General features: G+C 56.6%; 2 protein-coding genes across 6 annotated transcripts in view; one reads left to right on the top strand and one right to left on the bottom strand.

The window, feature by feature from the left end:
• The window catches only part of CUX1 (cut like homeobox 1), a 389,471-nt gene that overhangs the window by 19,702 nt on the left and 347,359 nt on the right, over window positions 1-22,410 (bottom strand). The window lies entirely within an intron of this gene.
• Window positions 1-22,410, top strand: part of RASA4B (RAS p21 protein activator 4B) — a 28,207-nt gene that overhangs the window by 403 nt on the left and 5,394 nt on the right. For 4 of the 5 annotated variants that reach the window (XR_009545031.1, XR_009545032.1, XM_016185950.2 and 1 more), the window contains exons 2-17: window positions 3,820-3,876; window positions 5,361-5,474; window positions 5,862-5,923; window positions 6,693-6,822; window positions 10,425-10,506; window positions 10,864-10,995; window positions 12,316-12,407; window positions 13,404-13,521; window positions 14,795-14,945; window positions 15,192-15,256; window positions 16,513-16,625; window positions 16,755-16,947; window positions 17,050-17,187; window positions 18,773-18,917; window positions 19,796-19,965; window positions 20,830-20,967. Coding sequence is in view for 3 of the 5 variants with exons in the window: in XM_016185950.2 (XP_016041436.1) it covers window positions 3,820-3,876; window positions 5,361-5,474; window positions 5,862-5,923; window positions 6,693-6,822; window positions 10,425-10,506; window positions 10,864-10,995; window positions 12,316-12,407; window positions 13,404-13,521; window positions 14,795-14,945; window positions 15,192-15,256; window positions 16,513-16,625; window positions 16,755-16,947; window positions 17,050-17,187; window positions 18,773-18,917; window positions 19,796-19,965; window positions 20,830-20,967 (1,900 nt within the window). In the remaining 2 variants the exon portion in view is untranslated. The remainder of the gene's footprint in view (window positions 1-3,819; window positions 3,877-5,360; window positions 5,475-5,861; window positions 5,924-6,692; window positions 6,823-10,424; window positions 10,507-10,863; window positions 10,996-12,315; window positions 12,408-13,403; window positions 13,522-14,794; window positions 14,946-15,191; window positions 15,257-16,512; window positions 16,626-16,754; window positions 16,948-17,049; window positions 17,188-18,772; window positions 18,918-19,795; window positions 19,966-20,829; window positions 20,968-22,410) is intronic. The other variant, XM_016185952.2, reaches the window with a different exon arrangement.

Here is a 22,410-nt window from a genome sequence, read left to right as displayed (position 1 = left end):
GGAGGGGGACACACATGGCAGAACCGACGTGTTGCTCAGGTGCCGGGGGTGTGGCTGGAGGGGAGGGATGCCCTCTAGAATGGAGGGGTCCTGCTCAGTGGCTCGGAAACCCTTGCACCTCGGTGTCCTGTCGTGCACGGGAGTAGGGGGACTGGCCGGAGAGTGGACGTGCAGGTGGGGGCCCGGGGAAGTGACAGGGGTTGGGGGGAGCTGTTGCCTGTGCCCCGAGCTTTACCTGAGCAGTCAGGTGGGTCCTCACCAGCCCGGGCTCGCTGCACCTCACAGAGGTGGACGCCAGGACGGATGGGGGAGGTTGTGGGGGGGAGGGCGCTGGACCACCCAAAGCTCAGCTGCCCCATTCCCCAGGGGGGTCCCCATATGGCTTCTGTCGCTGTCCCCAATTCCTCTTGGATGAGGGGGTGGGGAAGGGATACACCCAGCGGGAGGGGCGCGGGCTGCCCAGGAGGTGGGCAGCGAGGAGCCTGGGGTTCAAAGTCTGCTGGGCTGGCACCGCCCCTCCCCCACCCCGGGCTTCCCGTGGGGCTCCGGGATGCAGGGAGGTGGGGATCCTGGGGGAGGGGGCCGGGGCAGCACTGAGAGTGGAGGGTACTGGTGGTGGAATTGGGACTCCCGGCTGGCACAGCGCGGCGGGCAGGGCCAATTCAATCTCGCCCCCCTCTCGGCCTGGGGAGGCGGAGTTCAGCCGTTACCGTGGCAACGGGGCGGAGGGGGACTTGCGGGAGGCTGGAGGTGGGTTTCAGCTCGGGAGGGAGTGAGCTGGGGTGGGGACCTGGGAGTATGGAGGGAGAGAGCTGGAGCTGCAGGGAGGGTCCTCCAGTCTGTGTGCACCCCCCTATCCCCCACCCCCACCACGCTGGCACCGGGAACTAGGTCAGCTTGGCCTTCCGCTGGTGACGCTGGGAGCGGTCCCTGTCTGTCGCCTCCCTCCCCAACCTGCCCTCCAGGCTGTCACCCACCGGCCCCAGGCTGCAGGCTGTGCCCACTTGGGGAGGGGAGCCGAGGTGCCCGGGTGCCTGCTCAGCTGATAGGCTCCAGCAGAATGCCTTCATCCCTGGGGGGCGCGGCTCCCCAAGTCCTGTGCCTGCTGTCTCTGTAGTTATTTTGTCACCCTGACTGTCCTCTGTCCCCACTTGTCCCCACTTCCTTTATTCTGCTCTCCTCGAGGTCTCTGATGGGCCTGTCCCCACCCAGTTCCTAAACCACTGACCCCCCCCACACACACACACTCCCAGCAGGGCTCTGTATGTGCACCTGTCTGGAGCTGTTTGCATTCAAATACTCCTGCTCCAGAGAACTCCTGTCAGGAATGTGGCGACCTGTTCCCGCAGTTCTTTGGGTCAGTGAGAATAAGGGTGACAGTCGCCCCTTCCTGGGGCATCCCTCTACTCCGACCCTGGGCCATGCAGGGGGGACCGAGGAGTCTGGGGTTGGCAGTTGGGGAAACTGAGGATCGGGACATGGTGAAGGGACCTCATGGTAGGTGGGCAGGGGTAGCAGGGTTTGGGCGGCCAGATGAGGAGGCCCTGCTGAGCCTGGAGACTGGCTTGACCCTCCTTCTGGGCTTGCACTCTGAGGATGGATGCTCAACCTCTCAGGTGGCTTGTCTCCAGGGACACAGTTCTGAGAAGGGACTCATCACCATTCCACTGCGGCCACCTGGCCACCTGCCCCTGCTGTGCTTACTGTGTTTACTCACAGACTTGTCGCTCTCTCTGGGGCACAGAGCACCGAGGTCTGTCACCGCCACTCTCAGAGCCTGCTGACTGGTGACCCACTGGCTCCCACAGCCAGTGGCCCTGGGGACGGGCCCGGGGCTATTTCAAGGCTGGCCCTGACTCTCCCCTCAGTGGCTGGACATTGCCAGGCCCTAAATATAGAGCCCCTGCCAGGGACCAGGCAGAAAGAGGGGGACAGGGACCGCTTGGGACCTTCCTGAGGGCACAGGGTACAGCAGGCCGCCCAGGGCCATGGTGCAGTCCGGCCCTTCAGTCTGGCCTCCTCTGGCCTTGACATTGTCCCCTTCCCCTGCCCAGCCTGGCCATCCCATGCCCAGCCTCACCCAGATCATGACCTGGCAGCAATGTGAGCCCGGCCTCTCTGCCCACTCAGGAGCCCACTCACTGCCGGGAGCTGGCTGCACAGCTCCCCCCACCCCGGAACCCCTGGGGCCCCCAGAGGAGGGCTGAGCTGGGCAGAGATTGAGGCAGCCCACACTGACCTCTTATCCCTCCAGGACATGGGGTGCATGTCACTGATGGCTAGAGGCCTGGAGCCCCCAACTTGGAGGTAGTGAGGTGCAAGCTGAAATGCTCCCCAGAGGATTTGTGGAGGGGGGAGACTTTTATTTTACTTATTTATTTTTATTATATTGATTTATTTTTTTATTTGACAGGACAGAGAGAAATTAAGAGGGAAGGGGGTGATAGAGAGGGCGAGAGAAAAAGAGAGAGACACCTGCAACCCTGCTCCACCGTTTGTGAAGCTTCCCCCTGCAGGTGGGGCTGGGCAGTTGAACCCAGTCCTTATACATTCTAATATGTGTGTTCATCTGAGTGCATCACTACCTGGCCCCTCATTTTAATTAATTAATTTATTTGAGAGATTTTATTTATTTATTTGATAGGAGGGGGGAGAGAGAGAGAGAAAGAACCAGATGTCACTGTGTATTGCCGGGTTTGAACTTGGGACTTCATGCTTGAGAGTCCAGTGCTTTATCCACTGTGCCACCTCCATATATATATATATATATATATATATATATATATGTTCATTTTGCCTCCAGGGTTATCACTGGGGCTTGATGCCTGCACTACGAATCCACTGCTCCTGATGGCCATTTTTTCCATTTTATTGGTTAGGACAGAGAATTTCAGGAGAGAGACCTGCTTCATCACTTATGAAGCGACTCCCTTCACCCCCCCCCCACTGCAGGTGGGGAGCCAGAGGCTCAAACCAGGATCCTTATACCGTCCTTGCACTTTGCACCACCTGTGCTTAACCTGCTGCACTACCGCCTGACTCCCTCATTTATACTTTTTAAAGATTGATTTATTCACTGATGAGAGAGATGGAGGCAGAGCATGTGGGATGCCAGGGATGGAACTCGGGGTCTCTTGCCCAAGTGCCCACTGCTCTGTCCACTGTGCCCATTGCCTGGCAGTGATGAGGGGAATCCTGAGGGATGGGGGGTGGCTTCCAGGCAGAGGAGCCATGCCAGTATGGGTCCAGACAGACTCTTCCGGTCAGCACTGGGAGAAGCCTGGACTTGGAGTGGCAGCTTCCACCGGAAGAGCCTCTGCTGGGAAGGGAAATGGGGCCTGGAGTCTCCCACCACACATACTTCCTTCTCCCTTGCCGGGACCAGCCCAAGGCCTGGATGGGGGATGTTCTCAACCCCAGGGACCCCCTCCCCCCCACATCTGAGTCTGCCTCAGGGCACTGACAGACATGTTCATTCATTCACCCATTCACGTATTCATTCGCTCATTTCCAAATCTGTCCAGTTGCTCCTTTATTCAGCAAACACTTGTGGGACCCCAGTTCTTGTTGGGCCAGGCTGTGTCTCCCCCCACACCAACCCCTGCCAGGTGGCTCACAGCCAGGTAGGGAGCAGGGTCACGGGGGCTGGCCTGGTCAGAGTAGAGGGCAGGGGACCCTCGGGGGACTAGTGACAGTGGTTTCTGCCTTAGGGGTGGTGGTGAATGTGGTGGGCAGAAGTTGAAGCATCCTTGTGGGGGATACAGGTGGCTGGTGGCCTGGGAGGCCCCGCCCCCAGCCCCACCCCACCCTGTCTTTCAGCACTGGCAGCAGTGACCCGTACTGCATCGTGAAGGTGGACAATGAGCCCATCATCAGGTACCCCCAGCCTATTCACACCTGGGTGGAAGGGGGGGTCCCTTCTTCCAGGATGGGGGATGGGGTGCTGGGGCGCATCTGCCGGGAGGTGAATGAGGCCCCTACCCCTGAACTTACTTGCTAGGGCAGGGTCCATTCTGTTCCTCTTGTCAACCCCCAAGAGGGACAAAGGGTGGCAGTATGTGAGTGACAGTGGTGACATTCAGTGCTTCCCATGGACTAGGAGCACCATCCCAGAACCCCCTTCTCTCGTAAGTAACCGAGGCTCAGGGGCTGGCCGGTGGTACACCCAGTTGAACTCACAACTTACCAAGCACAAGGATTGGGGTTCAAGCCCCTAGACCCCACCTGCAGGGAGGAAGCTTCACGAGTGGTGAACCAGTGCTGCAGGTGTCTCTCCGTTTCCCTTTCTCTTTCAGTTACTCTTTGTTATCTAGACAATCAATAAGTAAATAAAATCATTAAAGAGGGGGGAGTCGGGCGGCAGCGCAGTGGGTTAAGCACTGGTGGTGCCAAGCGCAAGCACCAGCGTTAAGGATCCCTATTCGAACCTCTGGCTCCCCACTTGCAGGGGAGTCGCGGTGAAGCAGGTCTGCAGGTGTTTGTCTTTCTTTCCCCCTCTCTGTCATCCCCTCCTCTCTCCATTTCTCTCTGTCCTATCTAATAGTGACAACATCAGTAACAACAACGATAACACCTACAACAATAAAACAAAGGCAACAAAAAGGAGCAAATAAATAAATATTTTTTTAAAAAGAAAGGGAAACTAGGGGGCAGGCTGTGGCACTGCAGGTTAAGTGCATATGGCGCAAAGTGCAAGGACCCCAGTTTGAGTCCCCAACTCCCCACCTGCACGGGGGTCAGGTGGTAAAGCAGGTCTTCAGGTGTCTATCTTTCTCTCCCCCTCTGTCTTCCATTCCTCTCTACAGAGTTCTTTCTGTCCTATCAATAATAGCAATAACCACAATAATAATAATAAACATAAAACAATAATAAAAATAAAAACAACAGCAAATGGAGAAAATGGCCTCCAGGAGCAGTGGATTCGTAGTGTAGGCACTGAGCCCCAGCAATAACCCTGGAGGGAAAAAGAAAGAAAGAAAAAGAGAGAGAGAGAGAGAGAGAGGAAGAGAAACCGAGACTCAGTAGATGAGGCCACAAACCCCCTGAGTGACCCCGTGACTGAGCTTTCCTTGTCCCCGTCCTGTCCCAGAAAGACTGCTCCCCTTACCCCAACCTGCACCCAGATAACGTCCCATTCTGCCTCCCTTGAGTCTTGGTCTACATGGCCAGGGCTGCCCACATCTGGCTCTGGGTTCTCCCACCTGCCCCAGGCCAGACTCCCACCATCTCAATCCCCCCAAATGTAAGAGGCCACCTCCTCAGGGCAGGAGGGGCGGCTGGGACAACAGGGCCCTCCTGGTCCTGGAAGGAGGGGAGAGGAGGGCAGCTGCTGAGGGCCCACCACCCCCGCCCACCCCTAGGACAGCCACTGTGTGGAAGACCTTGAGCCCCTTCTGGGGGGAGGAGTATCAAGTTCACCTGCTGCCCACCTTCCATACAGTGGCCTTCTATGTCCTGGATGAAGATGCTCTCAGGTAGGTGGGTCCCCACTCCTTCGAGAGGGTTGCTGTCTGCCCCTTTGTCTCTGCTGAGACTGCTGGCACCTTGGCAGCCTCTTTGTGACCTGGAGGGAGGGAAGCCCAGATGGGCCTGGAAGGCCATGGGGTTTGAGAGTGTGTGTGTCTTTGTCTATGTGTGTGTTTTCCAGACAGTCGGGTGAGTTTGCACGCCCCTGTGCTGGCCTAGATGTGCAAGAGCGTGTGAGTGAGGGGTAGGCATCCAGAATTTGGGGGCTCTAGAAGGGTCTGTGCATGACAGGAGTGCCCAGCCCCCAGCTCTAACCCCCACTGGGGCCCTGATCTGGGAGGGTGAGGGTCCGGGCCTCCCCCAGGACTCTGCTCAGCTCTGGCTCTACCCTGCAGCCGGGATGACGTCATCGGGAAGGTATGCCTCAGCAGGGACACACTGGCCTCTCACCCCAAGGGTAAGATGCCCTGGGGGACCCAGCACCCCCAACCCTCACTACCCACTCCCTCCACCCTCCCCACAGGCTCTTTTGGGGTTCTCAGGGTCCTGTACTCAGGAAGGCCACACACACCCCTCAGAAGGGCTTGCACCCCTGTCCCGCATCCCCAGCCCCCATGCCCCATTTGATCCCTTTGGGATGCACCCCCCTGAGGGAAAGGGGGGCTATAGTGATGGAATTCAGGGGGTCTCCTCAGAGGAAAAGTCTCCCCAGCCCGGACCTCAGTGTCACTGTGTCCCCAGGATGGTCCTTGGGGTGTTGGCACTGGAAGGTCAGCCTGGCAGTGCAGCTATTAGAGTGTCTCCCGCGCCCCATCCCTCACACCCTTGCTCTGCTCTGAGAGCTGGCTGGGGTGTAGGGGGTGGGATGCTCTTGGTGCCTGCTGGGTGGTGGTCTGTCCTATCCTGTGGCCCCTGCCAACCTTCGAGGTCCCTGTCACCACTCCCCCCAGCAGTCCTGCTTGAAGGCCACCCTCTGCACTTGCCAATGGGGAAACTGGACAGAGAGGCTGTGTCCTGGAAGCTGGGGGGATGGGTGGGAGTCCCCCAAGGCAGCATGGGGACATGGGTCACCAGCTCAGATTCTGGTCTCAGCTCAGCCTCAGTTTCCCCATCTGTTTCCTGGATCGAGGGCCCTTGCCTTGTGGGAGCTAGAAAGGATTCCTGGGATGGAGGGGGTGGGGGAGGCTGAGCCCTCCGCTCCCCCCCCCCCCCCCCCCCCGCCGCAGGTTTCTGTGGCTGGGCCCACCTGACAGAGGTTGATCCTGACGAGGAGGTGCAGGGTGAAATCCACCTACGTCTGGAAGTGCTGCCAGGCCCCCCGGCCCCCCGTCTGCGCTGCTCTGTGCTGGAGGCCAGGTGAGCAAGGGACCCCGAGTGGTACTGGGGGCTCGAACCTGGGTCCACTTGTGGGAGCTGGGAAACCTCACCCCCTCACCCCTCCAAGCCCTCTCCACACCTTTTCCCTTCCAAGCCTGTTCTCTGGCACCTTGGCAGGGTGGGGGTGGGGGAGTGCTCCCCTGATTTCAGAATGCTTCCTGGGGGATCCATTGTGGGGGGGCAGCTTCCTCAAAAGGACAGGATGGTGGACTAATGGTGTAGCTTCAGGTTCTGTAAAAATTTAGGGGAGCTTGTTGGGGGGGACCCTCAACTCTGCTTATACAGTCCCAAGGCCAAGACTGGATTCCCCTTCATATGAACTAGTCTGATGGTGTGTGTGTGTGTGTGTGTGTGTGTGTGTGTGTGTATCTCGGGGCATGATGGAGAACCTTCAGATGGAGGGGCTTCCCCAGGAAGGCCAGTGACTGGGATGGGAAGGGTATGTCAGCACACACGCCAGCACACACCCTCCACCCCTATTCCCCATCCTCTGGGGTATTTTCTACAAAAATATTTATTTATGAGAGTCAGGCAGTAGCACAGCAGGTTAAACACATGTGGTGCAAAGCGCAACGACCAGTGTAAGGATCCCGGTTCGAGCCCCCGGCTCCCCACCTGCAGGGGAGTCGCTTCACAAGCGGTGAAGCAGGTCTGCAGGTGTCTGTCTTTCTCTCCTCCTCTCTGTCTTCCCCTTCTCTCTCCATTTCTCTCTGTCCTATCCAACAACGATGACATCAATAACAACAGTAATAACTACAACAATAAAACAAGGGCAACAAAAAGAAAAATAAATAGTTTTTTGAAAAATTATTTATTTCCTTTTGTTGCCCTTGTTGTTTTACTGTTGTAGTTATTATTGTTGTTGTTATTGATGTCGTTGTTGTTGGACAGGACAGAGAGAAATGGAAAGAGGAGGGGAAGATAGATAGGGAGAGAAAGACAGACACCTGCAGACCTGCTTCACCACCCGTGAAGCGACTCCCCTGCAGGTGGGGAGCTGAGGGCTCAAACCAGGATCCTCACCCTGGTCCTTGGCGTTTTGTGCCACCTGCGCTTAACCTGCTGTGTTACTGCCCAACTCCCACTCTGGAGTATTTTTAGCTGAAGTCTGATCTTCCTGGGAGTGAGTCAGACACCTCCCGTGAGAAGACATCCTCCTCGCTGGCTCTGGCTCACCTCCTGGGGTTCCTCTCCTGCCTGTGGGTGGGGGGCAGCCCCAGCCTCTCACAGGCGGCCTCTGCCTCCCCTCCCCCCCCACTTAAGGGCCTTGGGGGAGGGCCTGGGTTCAAGCTCCTGGCACCATATGGGAACAAGGGAAAGCTTGACATGTGGTAGTGCAGTGCTGTGCTACCTCTCCTTCTCTCCCCCATTCTCTCTCTCCTCTCTCTTGCCTCCAGGGTTATTGCTGGAGTTTGATGCCGGCACTACCAGTTCACTGCTCCTGGTGGCCATTTTTTCCATTATATTGAATGGGACAGAGAGAGATTGAGAGAGGAGAGGGAGATAGAGAAAGAGAGAGAGAAAGAGAGACACCTGCAGACCTACTTCACCGCTTGTGAACAGTCCCCCCTGCAGGTGGGGAGCTGGGGGCTCGAACCCAGATCTATGTACATTTAACTGGGTGTGCCACCACCTCCCCCCCCTCACATCTCTCTCTGAGATTGAAAGGGGGAGGAAGTCTTCAGGGAGGACTGGAATCGCAGACAGGAAGTCCTAGAGGGGAAAAAAGGGGGAAGGGAGATGAAGATGCCTCAGCCCCCCAGCTCTGCTTTCTGTCTGCAGCTGCAATGTGGAAGTAGCAGCAACAGGCCAGAGAGGCTAGTGGGCAGACTCATGGTCACACCCCAGCCCAGCCACTATGCCTGTCTGCCACCCCCTGATCACCTAGCGTCTCCCCCACCACCAGCCCTGCGCCCTGAGCCCTGCCTGGGATGTCTGTCTGCCTGTGGCACCCTGCCCCCGCCTCCTGCATGGCACCTGGGCATTGGGACCGGGCTGGCCTGTCACCCTCCTCCTTTGAGTCCCTGGATGGGGAAGTGGGCTGTTCAGTCCTCTCTCAAGTGTATGTGTGTGTGTGGGGGGGGTGGGGGGCCTGGCCCCATGCCCTCAGCTCACACCACTCCTCCTGGACAAATACTATATATATTAGAGAAAGAAATTGTGAGGAAAGGGGCAGATAGAGAGGGAACGAGACAGAGAGACACTTGCATATCTGCTTCACCACTTGTGAAGCTTTCCCTCTGCAGGTGGGGACCAGGGGCTTGAACCCCGGTCCTTGAGTGCTTAACCAGGTACGCCACCGCCTGGCCACACAAAGGACACTTTCTCCTCGTCCTGGGCAGTCTCAGGACCCAGGCTGCTTGGAGAGGATCAGGCAACAGGGTGGGAAAGGACAGAAAGGAACTTGTGTGGCCAGACAGTGGTGCAACCTGGTTGAGCACACATTACCATGCTCCAGGATCTGGGTTCGAGCCCCCAGTCCTCACCTGCAGAGGCTCAAATCTAGGCACCTGCATATGATGGCATGTGCTTTTTACTGGGCCAGTCATCTTCTGGTTCGGCTCCCAGAAAAGAACACTTATGACAAATTGGGGTGGGGGCTGGCCCTGGCCCCCAAAACTCTTCAGTTGGGGTGCCCAGGCCAGACTGCGGCTTTGAAAAGTCCATCTGAGACACAAGGGCTGGATGGTCCTGAGAGGCAGGTTCTAGAAGCTTCCACTCTAGGGAAGACCTGAATTTTAAAAAATATGTGATGTATTTATTTATTCACTTTTTTTGTCCTTGTTTTATTGTTGTAGTTATTATTGTTGTTATTGATGTCATTATTGTTGGATAGGACAGAGAAAAATGGAGAGAGGAGGGGAAGACAAGAGAGGAAGAGAGAAAGATAGACACCTGCAGACCTGCTTCACCACCTGTGAAGCGACTCCCCTGCAGGTGGGGAGCCGGGGGCTCGAAACAGGGTCCTTATGGCGGTCCTTGCGCCTCATGCCACATGTGCTTAACCCGCTGTGCTAACAACAACAATAACTACAACAATAAAATAAAACAACAAGGGCAATAAAAGGGAATAAATAAATAAATAAATAACATTTTTAAAAAAAGAAAAGAAACTGAGAGGGTGGGGAGAGAGAGGCAGTTGCAGCCCAGCTCCACCACTCATGAAGCTTCCCTCCTGCAGGTGGGGAGTGGGGGCTTGAACCCAGGACCTTGTGCATGGTAACACGTGCACTTAACTGGGTGTGCCACCACCCGGCCCTGGCCTTCTGCCTTCAGCCCAGGGACAAACTGAGGTTCACTGCTTCCCTGAGAACACAGAGTGCACCCCTGGCCTGAGCTCCTCTGTGGCCGCCCACCCCCCGAGGCAGGTGCAGCTCTGGCCATCAGTGACCTTGTGATCAGGAAACAGGGTGTCCACCTTGGGGGGACCCCTGGGTGCCACATGTGAGGTGATTGCCATGGGAGTTGGGATGCTGGCTCACCCAGTTCACCCCAGGGTGGGGCTGCCACGATGGGGTGACAGCCCAGCTGGGGGGCTGGGTAGCGATTAGATGCTGTGCTCCCTGTCCCCCTCCCTGCAGGGACCTGGCCCCCAAGGACCGGAACGGCACCTCCGACCCCTTTGTGCGCGTGCGCTACAATGGCCGCACACAGGAGACCTCGGTGAGGGGCCACTGGGAGGGGAGGGGATGCAGGGGGTGCCTAGGGGTCCTTCAGGCTGCCTTTCACTGCAGCCAGACAGTGCCATCAAAACTAGCAAGGTGGGGAGGGCAGGAGGACCTGGGTCCTCCTTGCCGCCTGCTGTCTATTTTGCTGTGTGGCCTGGGACAAGTGGACCACCATCTCTGGGCTTCCATGTCCCTATGTGAGAAATGAGTGGGGGCTTGAACCAGAAGTTTTGGCTACAGAGTTAGTCATTCTGGGTGCTCTGCCATGGCTGGACCTGGGAGCCCCACTGACTCACCCCCCCCTTCCCCACCCTATACCCCACACCCCTTACCCCACTGCCTGCCTGCTCAGATAGTGAAGAAGTCCTGCTACCCCCGCTGGAATGAGACCTTCGAGTTTGAGCTGGAGGAGGGGGTCTCAGGGGCACTGTGTGTGGAGGCCTGGGACTGGGACCTGGTCAGCCGTAATGACTTCCTGGGCAAGGTGAGCCCCCAGTGGCCCCCGTGCCCTGAGAGAGCTGGCCCGGAGGCCCAGGGCGTGGGGTCAGAGCCAGCCACTTCTGTCACACCGAGGCTCAGAGACCTTTTCAAGGCCCCCACCCCCACAGAGCCACAACCAGCAGTTCAGCAAAGGAGGTGCCCATCCAAGCCTGGAGTTGGGGGCCTGGCGCTGAGTATGCGGGTTGGGCTCTGGGGCGCCCCCTCACTGACAGAGACACTGAGAGGCCCTGCTGCTGGTGGTGTGGCTGGTAGAGCACAGGACTTGTGGGCATGAGGTCTCCAGTTCAGTCCCTGGCATTGAACATGCCACCATGATGCTCTGGTCCTCCTCTCCCCCCCGCCCCAATTATCTATCTGTCTGTGTTTCTCTCTATTTAATAAATACGTCTTTTAAAGAGAATGATTATAGGGCTGGAGAGACAGTGTAGTGGCTCTGCAACGTTCTCCTGCCTGAGACTCTGAGGTCCCAGGTTCAATCCCCAACACCACCATCAGCGTCTGGGGTGTGTGTGTGTCTGTGTAATTGAGAGAGAGAAGAGGAGATACACACACACACACAGTGACAACCAGAGCACTGCTCAGCTCTGGCATTTGTTGGTAACAGGGATTCAACCTCCAGCCTCTGGGACCTTTGATCTTCCAAGCTGAGCTAGTTCCCTGGCCTAGAAATCAATCATTCATCCTATCTGTCTGTCTGTCTGTCTGTCTGTCTGTCTGTCTGTCTATCTGTCTACCTGTCTATCTGTCTATCTGTCTATATCTATCTATCTCTTCCTCTTTTTCCATCTTTCTCTCTTTTTCTTTCTTTTTTTTTCCACCAGTGTTATTTCTGGAGCTTGGTGCCTGCAGGTTCACTGCTCCTGGTGGCTTCTTCCTTCTTCTCTTTCTTTCATCAGAGTCCAGCTCAGCTCTGCCTGCTGATGGTGGTGGGATTGAACCTGGAATCTCAGAGTCTCCGTCCAGCAGGAGAGTCTTTTTGCATCACCAGTATGCTTTCTCCCCCCCACTCCATCCTTCCTTTTGCCTTTTCTCTTTCTTTGCTTTTCTATTTTTATTTATTTATTTGCTAGGGACAGAAATTGGGAGGGGAGGAGAAGACAGAGAGGGAGAGAGAGATAAAAGAGAAACCTGCAGCACTTCTCCACTGCTTGAAAGCTTCCATCTTCCCTCCTGTGGGTGGGGGCCCAGGGTCCTGGGGGCCTTCACCCTTGTCCTTGTGTGTTGTAATATATGTTGTCTATCAGTCGCACCACCGCCTTCCCCAAACGAACCCCCTCCCCACCCCCTGCCGCCTGTCCCCCAGGTGGTGTTCAATGTCCCGAGGCTGGGAGCAGCCCCCCTGGAAGAGGGCTGGTTCCGGCTGCAGCCCGACCAGGCCAAGCATCAACAGCCAGAGTGAGTACTGGGGACCCATCATGGTGTGGGGGGGGGGGGAGGGGGGGAGGGGAGACTGAGTTACCTCCAGCAGAAAGGCATCTGAGGGGGGTCTCCCCTGCTGTATCCCACCTCCTCTCCCCTCCTATAGTGCACACCACCTGCTTCCCACTTTCTGAAAGATCCCAGAACAAACCTTCAGACACCCCCCCCTTTAACAGACCAGAGATCAAGCCCCAGGGGTGCTGAGGCTGAGTCCCTAACACAGCCACTGTAACTGCAGTTGTCCCCAAGATTACCCAGTTCACAAAATTCCACACTAGCTGTGACCACTCAAGACAGACTTAGACTAGGAACATTGACCTGGGGGCATAAGAGAAAAGTCACTAAGGGAGGGCGTGGTAGCAAGGCCTAGTTCCAACCCCGGTACCAAAGGTGAAGTCCTGTTGCACCGGGGGAAGCTCTGGTGCTCTGGTACCTCTCCCCCTCTCAGTCTCTGAATGAAAAAGCAGCCCAGGGGTGGTGAGCTCACACATGCATGGCTGCCAGGCTGTGGTTTTGTTAAGTCCGGCCACCCTGTCAAGGCAGCAGCAGTGGCTCCACGGGGTGTGAGTCCTGTGTCTCTGCAGAAGCCCCTAGGCAGGGTCAGAGCAAGGCATGAGATGTGAAAGGTTCTCCACTGACAGGGGAAGCCAGCCCACACCTGAGCTGCTCTCTGGAAGTTTCCAGGGGGTCCTGTCTGCCCATGCGGGTCAGGCTCAGAGTCCAGAGAGGTGTAAGGGTGGCAGGGAGCCTCAGGACTGCTGAAGGCTGCAGGAGGCCCATGGGAGAAGGAACAGAGGGAGAGAGGCCATGGGAGTGACCTGAAGCTTGGGGGTGGGGGTGCTGGTCTTGGGGGCGGGTCCCTGAGGGGAAAAAGAGAGGGGAGTGAAGAGGAAGGGTGGGCAGGGGAACGGGATGGGTCAGCCCCAGGCTCGAAGGGTGCCAGGTGAAGAACTCAAGGGCTGCCCATCCCAGGGGCAACCTGGGCTCCTTGCAGCTGGAGGTGCGGCTGCGGGATGAGACGGTGCTGCCTTCCTACTGCTACCAGCCCCTGGTGCGGCTGCTGTGCCAGGAGGTGACGCTGGGCACCCAGGTGAGGGCTCCTCGGGAGGGGAGGGCGTGACTCCAGGGACCTGAGCTTTAAAAGGGGCAGTTCCCTGGCTGTCCAGCAGGTGGCGCAGCAGAGTGCAGGACTGGCAGGCTTCCCAGGTCCCAAGTTTTTTGTCTGCTTTGTAGACTGAGGCTCTGGTTCGCTTGCTGGTAACATCTGTTCATCTCTTTGTTGGTCACCGGGGTTGTCACCAGGGCTCAGTGCCTGCACGATTCTGCTGTTCCTCGTGGCCATTTTTTCCCTTTTTCTTTGAGAGATGGGGAGAGACACAAGAGAAGAGATAGAGAAGGGGAGAGAAAGAGGAGAGAGACCTGCAGCCCAGTTCCGAAGCTCGTGAAGCTTCTTCCCTGCAGGCGGGGATCTGGGGCTTGAATCTGGGTCCTTGTGGCTGGTAACAAGTGAACTTTACTGGGTGAGTCACTGTTATCATTATTTTGCCATCCAGGCTTAGTGCCTGGCAACCATTTCCTCCCCCCTTTTTTCTTTCTTCATGATAGAAAGAGAAGGAGAGGTAGGGGGCAGAGTGACAAAGAAACCCCTGGAGCCCCGCTCCACCATTTATAAAGCTTCTTCCCTGCAGGTGGGGGCTATGGACTTGAACCTAGGTCTTCACACATGGTAACATGTGCACTCTACCAAGTACCCTACTGCCCAACCTCGATATTATTAGTTTTTACCAGAACCCTGCTCAGCTCTGGCATATGGTGGTGCTGGGTGGGAATTGAACCTGTGATTTTGGAGCCTCAGGCATGAGAGTCTCTTTGCAGAACCACTGTGCTATCTCCCATGCCCTCTTTTTTAAAAAATTATATTTATTTATTTTCCTTTTTGTTGCCCTTGTTTTTTATTGTTGTTGTAGTTATTGTTATTGATGTCATCACTGCTAGATAGGACAGAGAGAAATGGAGAGAGGAGGGGAAGACAGAGGGGGGAGAGAAAGATAGACACCTGCAGACCTGCTTCACCACCTGTGAAGTGACTCTTCTGCAGGTGGGGAGATGGGGGCTTGAACTGGGATCCTAAGGTCGGTCCTTGTGCTTGGTGCCACATGTACTAAACCCGCTCCGCTACTGCCCGAGTCCCCTATTTTTTTTTAAAGCTTCTCTCAGCACAAGAAGGAACTGACCCCTTCTCAGATCCCCTTGGTATTCCTTAAGGCAACACCTCCCATGCCCTGTGGTCCCCAGAGGCCTTGAGTGGCATGCTTAGGGTCCTCTGTGCACCCTCCAGCCCACCCTCCCCCCATCCTCCACAGGGCCCGGGACAGCTGATCCCTCTCATTGAGGAGCTGACGAGCACTGAGTGTCGCCAGGATGTGGCCACCAACCTGCTCAAGCTCTTCCTGGGGCAGGGCCTGGCCAAGGACTTCCTGGACCTGCTGTTCCAGCTGGAGCTGGCTCGAACCAGTAAGGCCTGAGTGTGTGTGGAGAGGGGAGCCTAGACCCCAGAGTTACTGGAAGGGGATAAACCCAGGAAGACTTCCTGTAGGAAGCTGATGGATCCTGTTTGGCAGCAAGGGAAAGAACAGAAGACAGGTGGGAGGGAAGGAGAGACCAGCACTGAGAGGCCAGCATTAAGCCCATAGCCCCAGAGTCCTCTGCCCTTCTCCCCAAACCCCTGTCCCTCTCCCCACCCTGTGCCTCTGCTTGTAGGTGAGGCCAATACCCTTTTCCGGAGCAACTCACTGGCCTCCAAGTCCATGGAGTCCTTCCTGAAGGTGAGGTCACCACCTGCACTGATTTGTTTTATTATTTATTATTATTATATTTTAATTTGACTGTTATTTTTGCCACCAGGGTTATTGCTGGGATACCCAGGAAACTACTGTTTATTATGTTAGGTTGAGGGTGAGAGAGAGACAAAGGAGAGACACATCTCTCCTGTGAAGCTTCCCCAGTGCGAGACTGGGGCTTGAACCCACGTCCTCACGCACGACAACATGTGCACTCTACTGGGTGAGCTAGCTCCCAGTACCCTTGTTAGTTTCTTAGAGACACAGAGGCAAGGGGTGGGGAAGAGGGAAATGGAAAGAGACCACAGCACTGAAGCTGCCCTTGATGTGGTGGAGGCCAGGCTCGAACCTGGGTCTGGCACATGGCAAAGCAGCTCACTATCCTAGTGAGCATTGTTCTTAACTTAAGTGTTTATTTATTTCGGATAGAGACAGAAGTTTCTAGGGAAATAGGGAGAGAGAGATACTTGCAGCCCTGCTTCACAGCTCGTGAAGTTCCCCCCCTGCAGGTAGAGATGAGGGGCTTGAACCAGGGTCCTTGTGCACTGTAATGTGTGCGCTCAACCAGGTGTGCCACCATCCACTTCCACATAGGTTTTGATTTTAAAGCATTCATTTACCAGTGAGAGAGACAACCAGAGCATCACTGTGGCCCATGTGATGCCAGGGATTGAACTCAGGACCTAGTGCCTGAGAGCCCAGTGCTCTCTCTAGCCACTGTGCCGCCTCCCGGGTCATGTTGCTGTTTTGTAATGCAGTGCTAAGGGCAGAACTCAGGGTCTCAGACACTGCTGAGCAGCACCCTAGCTGCACTCTTTGGCCTCATTTTTTTTTTTTTTTTTTTGGTATCAGAGCCCTGCTCAGCGCTGGCTGATGATGGTGCTGGGGATTGAACCTGGGACCTCAGAGCCTCAGGCAGGAGGGTCTTTTTGCAGAACCACGATGCTGTCTCCACAGCTCTCCTGTCTTTGTTTTATAGATGAGGAAACAGAGGTTCAGAGGCAGAACAAGTGTTTAAATTCAAACGTTATGGTTCTCTGGTGTCTTAAAACCAAGAAATTACTTAATTCATTCGTGTATGCTGAGGCACGCTGTTGGGCCGCCCTCCTTGTGTGCCCAGCCCTTCCTAGGTGCATAGCTTAGACAGATGTTGGGGGACAGATGTTATGTATGGGGAGAAACCAGCTGTTGGGAGCTGGTTGGCGGGAGCCTGGACCCAGGCGGCTCGCGGTCGCCCCCAGGTGGCGGGGATGCGCTACCTGCACGGCGTCCTGGGCCCCATCATCGACAGGGTGTTCGAGGACAAGAAGTACGTGGAGCTGGACCCCAGCAAAGTGGAGGTCAAAGATGTGGGGTGAGGCTGGGGTGAGCCCCGAGGGGGGCTGGATGGGGGTGCTCCACCCCGTGTGCAGATGGGGTGACCGTCCCGTAAGCCCGGAACTGCCCACCTGTGCGCCTCTGAGCCCACCCGCGGTCCCCCCAGATGCTCCGGCCTGCACCGCCCCACGACCGAGGCCGAGGTGCTGGAGCAGAGTGCGCACACGCTGCGTGGCCACCTGGGGGCGCTGCTGAGCGCGCTGAGCCGCTCGGTGCGCGCATGCCCGGCCGTGGTGCGCGCCACCTTCCGCCAGCTCTTTCTGCGCGTGCGCGAGCGCTTCCCCAGCGCCCAGCACGAGGTGAGCCCCGGGGGCAGGGCCTTGTGGGGCCTGGGGGCAGGGTCTTGTGGGCGGGGCCTGGGGGCTCCGGGGAGTCCAGCCTCAACCTCCCAAACCTTCCAGAACGTGCCTTTCATCGCCGTCACCAGCTTCCTGTGTTTGCGCTTCTTTTCTCCCGCCATCATGGCCCCCAAGCTCTTCCACCTGCGGGAGCGCCACGCGGACGCCCGCACCAGCCGCACCCTGCTCCTGCTGGCCAAGGTGGGTGCTGTGCCCTTCAGGAGGCCTCGTGGCATCAGAAAGCCCTCCGTGCTCCCCAGGTCCTGACATGGGCATCTTTTGGGGGGACTGTGACTGGCTTTTGGTCAGAGCACATATGTGCAGAGCCTGGGGGAGATTCTGTAGTGGACAAAGCGCTGGACTCTTAATTTATTTTTATTGCCACCTGAATTATCGCTGGGACACTACAAATCCGTCGCTCCTGGTGGCCAATCCCCCCTCTTCTGTTCATTTTTTTTTCTTTTTTTTAATTTAATAAATTTATTTATTGCTTCCAGGGTTATCGCTGGGGTTCAGTGCCAGCACCTACGTATCCACTGCTCCTGGAGGCCATTTTTCTCATTTTGTTGCCCTTGTTGTTACCCTTGTTGTTGTTGTTATTGTTATTATCCTTGTCAATGCTGTTGTAGTTGTTAGATAGGACAGAGAGAAATGGAGAGAGGAGGGGAAAACAGATAGGGGGAGAGAAAGATAGACACCTGCAGGCCTGCTTCACTGACTGTGAAGCGACTCCCCTGCAGGTGGGGATCCTTACGCCAGTTCCTGTGCTTTGCGCCATCTGCGCTTAACCAGCTACGCTACTGCCCGGCCCCCCCCCCATAAATATTTTTTTCCTATTAGATAGGACAGACGAATTGAGAGAGGAGGGGGAGGTAGACAGGGGGAGAGAAAGACATCTGCAGACCTGCTTCATCGCTCCTGAAGCATCCCCCCCTGCAGGTGAGCATCAGGGGCTCGAACCTGGGTCCTTGTGCTTGGTAATAGGTGTGCTTAATCAGGTGCGTTACTACCTGGCCCCCTCAAACATGAGGTCTCAAGTTCCATCTCTGGCATGACATGTGCCAGAGTAATGCTCTGGTTCTATGACATATATATGTCCCCAGCGCCCACCAGACTTGAAGCTTCAGGGAGGTGATGTCTTTCCTTCTCGCTTTGTGTTTCTTCTCTGTGTTTCAGTCCCGAGAAAGTCAACCTATAAGTGGTGAACGCCTCAAAAAAACGAGAGAGCAGGAGTCGGGCACTAGCGCAGCGGGGTAAGCGCACATGGTGCGAAGCGCAAGGGCCAGCATAAGGATCCCGGTTCGAGCCCGTGATCCCCACCTGCAGGGGGGGTCGCTTCACAAGCAGTGAAGCAGATGTCTGTCTTTTTCTCCCCCTCTCTGTCTTTCCCTCCTCTCAAATTCTCTCTGTCCTGTCCAACAACAGCAGTGGCAACAATAACAACAAGGGCAACAAAATAGGAAAAATGGCCTCCAGGACCAGTGGATTCATAGTGCAGGCACTGAGCCCTGACAATAACCCTAGGCAAAAAAAAAAGAGAGAGAGAGAGAGAGAGAGCCTACATACAGGTCAGGGAGGGGACCAGGGTGCCCAGGAGCAATGAGGAAGCAAGGTGTGCTTCCCTCCGTGGCTGGGAGCCCGGCTCTGGGGGGTGCACGTGTTACACCTGGGGAGGACTGGCAGGTCCCCACAGGCAGACAATGATTGGTGGCGGGCTGTGGGAGCTGGTGAGTGCGGGGGGCTGCCCCCGACCCAGCACAGTCAAGCCTCCCGCTGTCACCGCCAGGCGGTGCAGAATGTGGGCAACATGGACACGCTGGCGTCCCGGGCCAAGGAAGCTTGGATGGAGCCCCTGCAGCCCACCGTGCGCCAGGGCGTGGCCCAGCTGAAGGACTTCATCACTAAGCTGGTGGACATCGGGGAGAAGGAGGGTGAGCGCTTCACTTCTCTGTGCCCCACCCCCCCCCCCAGTCCCTCCTGTAGCCACCTGCTCACGTGGGCTCTGCGCCCTCCATGGCCCCGCCCACCCAGGTGCTCAGAGCTCCTCCCCACTCTGACTCCGGGTTATGGTGGCCCTGCCCCTCTGTGGCCCCATTCACCACCAACCCATATTTGACCCCCCTGTTCCAGTGACCCTCTCTAATGTTTTGAGGCTTCATCCATTGACCCCGCCCTCCAGTGGAACCGCCCCTCCACAGCCAGCACATGGCCCCACCCATTCAGATGCCAATTGAGGCCCCGCCCGTAATCTGCCCCTCACGTTGACCCCGCCCACCTGTGCCCCACCCAAGTCAGCTTCCGGAGGCTCCATCCACTCAAGTATTTGGTCCCGCCCCTTTAATGATTCCACCCAACTTCTGGCTCCCATAGGCTCCGCCCCATACCACGCCCACAAACCTTTTATGTGCACACACCCGCCTCTAGCCCCGCCCACAGCATTCGACTCCCATTGACTCCGCCCCTGCTCAGCCCCACCCAACTGCTCACATAGGCCCCGCCCACGTCTTCCTCCTAGTGGCGGCCCTGCCCATCCTTTTTCACAGGGGTCCTGGTCGTGTGTAGCCCCGCCCCTTTAATGGCTCCTCCCCCTCTAGTTCCCATAGGCTCTGCTCCATGCCCCACCACGCCCATAAATACCTGGTATCCGCCCCTTTCCACCAGCCTGCCCTGTGGGCCCGCCCCTCCGATGACCTCACCCAACACCTGCTCGTGAAGCCCGGCTCCTTGCCCTCAAGGCCCCGCCCACCTCCTCCTGAGCCTTCCTGGGCTGCCCGCTGGCCCCAGGAACTTTGCCCCTTCTCCTTGGTAGAGCTGGACCTGCAGCGGACGCTGAGCCTGCAGGCTCCCCCCGTGAAGGAGGGGCCGCTCTTCATCCACCGCACCAAGGGCAAGGGCCCCCTCATGTCCTCCTCCTTCAAGAAGCTGCACTTCTCGCTGACCACCGAGGCCCTGAGCTGTGCCAAGACGCCCAGCTCCAAGGTGGGTGAGGGCAGAGGGGGTCAGGCTTTCCAGCCTTGACCTTTGCAGGGCTCCTGGGAGGTCAGGGCAGCAGGCAGGGACGGAAGGTGCCCTGGCGTCCAGTGCTGTGGCTTGGGGCAGGTGACTCAGCCCCTTTGAGCCTGACGTCTTGGCCTGTAAATTGGACGTTAGGGTCCTTGCTTCCCTTGTCACTGAGGATGGATGAGGCCAGGCGAGTGACCCAGAGCCTGGGACAGAGCAGGACGCCTTCCCCCCGTCTGGCCTTCCCCAGGGGCAGCTACCTGTTGGTTATGTTTCGGTGCCAGGCCTCGAACCCAGGGCCTGGGACACGGAAAGGACAGGTTCTACCACTCAGGCACATCCGTGGCTGGGACACATTTTCTGTATAGACTTGACCCCAAACTGGGCAGATCTGACCCCACCTGCATCCCCAGTCCACAGGGCTCCGGGGAGGTTCTGCTGGGGTGCTTGCCCCAGTCCTATGCACCTGAGAATCGCCGGGTCCTGTCCATGTTTCCTGCAATCCAGCTGGGCCTGGACACATAGGCGGGGCCGTGGACCCTGTGAACAGGATGCAGTGGGCGTGACCTGGATGGACATAGGGCGTGGCCACGGAGGGGCGGGACCTATGTGAAAGCATCTGGTACCATCTGCCAGGATCCTGGTTCGAGACCTGGCCACCCTTTGGAGCGCCAAGCAGAGCCTGCTGACCCGGCAGGGTCTCCTGTCCCCCTATATAACCCGCCCCTCCAACACCAGCCCTGGCTGAGGTTCCCGGGAGGCCCCACCCCCAGGCCCACCCGAAGTCGCGACATAGGGAAAGCGGTGGCCGCGGGGACCTTGAGCTTCCTATTCCCCGCTCAGAAAAGCGCCCTTATCAAGCTGGCGAGCGTGCGGGCGGCGGAGAAAGTGGAGGAGAAGAGCTTCGGCAGCTCGCACGTCATGCAGGTCATCTACTCGGACGACGTGGGCCGGCCACAGACTGCCTACCTGCAGTGCAAGGTGGGCGGGAGGGCGCCCCTGCCAGCCAGGGCGGGCACAGCGGGGTGCGGGCAGCTGAGGGCCCCTGTGCCTGGGAGTTGCTGGTCAGGGCCTGAGGGTGAAGGGACATCATTCCCCCCCCTCTGTCTGTCTGTCAGTGTATCTGTCTCACACATACACACTTCAGCTCTTGGCAGCTTTTGTGCATTGTTTGGTTTTCTTGCTTTTGTTTTTAGTTAGAGAATAAAAAACTTGGAGGGGGGAGTCGGGCTGTAGCGCAGCGGGTTAAGCGCAGGTGGCGCAAAGCACAAGGACCGGCATAAGGATCCCGGTTCGAACCCCGGCTCCCCACCTGCAGGGGAGTCGCTTCACAGGCGGTGAAGCAGGTCTGCAGGTGTCTATCTTTCTCTCCTCCTCTCTGTCTTCCCCTCCTCTCTCCATTTCTCTCTGTCCTATCCGACAACGACAACAACAATAATAACTACAACAATAAAACAACAAGGGCAACAAAAGGGAATAAATAAAATAAATATAAAAAAAAAAAACTTGGAGGGCAGGGATAGATAGCATAATGCTTATGCAAAGAGACTCTCATGCCTGAGGCTCCAAAGTCCCAGGTTCAGTCCCTTGTCCCACCATAAACCAGAGCCAGAGCTGAGCAGTGCTCAGGTTAAAAAAAAAAAAGGGGGGGGGTCGAGGGTAGCACAGCAAGGACTAGCATAAGGATCCCCACATGCAGGGGAGTCACTTCACAAGAGGTGAAGCAGGTCTGCAGGTGTCTGTCTTTCTCTCCCCCCTCTGTCTTCCCCTCCTCTCTCCATTTCTCTCTGTCCTATCCAACAACAATGACATCAATAACAACAGTAATAACTACAACAATAAAAAAGGCAACATAGGGAATAAATAAATAAATATAAAGAAAAAGAAGGAGGGAGACAGGGGAAGAGACCACAGCAAAGGGGCCAGGCTCAAACCTTGACCACACAGATGCCAAGGCAGTGCTCTACCCAGACGAGCTATTTTGAAGGCCCACATACAGTAAGTCGGAGAAACATATTTATCAGCTTTCCCGCTGATGCCAGGGCTCACTGGATCTCCGTGGCTACCCAAACCCTCCAATTCTGATAGACTTTTTTTTTTTTTTATTTCAGACAGAGAGTGAGAGAGACAAACAGAGAGGAGGGCAGCCGGTGATGCATCTGGTTAAGTATGAGCACATTACAGTGTGCGAGGACCCAGGTTCAAACCCCTGGTTCCCACCTGCAAGGAGAAAGCTTCACAAATGGTAAAGCAGGGCTGCAGGTCTCTCTGTCTCCTTCTCTCACTATTTCTCCCTCCCTTCTCAGTTTCTCCCTGTCTCTGTCAAATAAATAAATATTTAAAAGGAAGAGGCCAGGAGCGCCAGGTGGTGGCGCACCTGGTTCAGCACTCACATTACAGTGCGCAAGGACCCAGGTTCAAGCC

The sequence above is a fragment of the Erinaceus europaeus genome, chromosome 15 (genome assembly GCF_950295315.1).
Source record: "Erinaceus europaeus chromosome 15, mEriEur2.1, whole genome shotgun sequence".
NCBI classification, from domain to species: domain Eukaryota; kingdom Metazoa; phylum Chordata; class Mammalia; order Eulipotyphla; family Erinaceidae; genus Erinaceus; species Erinaceus europaeus.
Note: the sequence above shows the minus strand (reverse complement) of the source record. Positions and strands in the feature narration are given on the sequence as shown.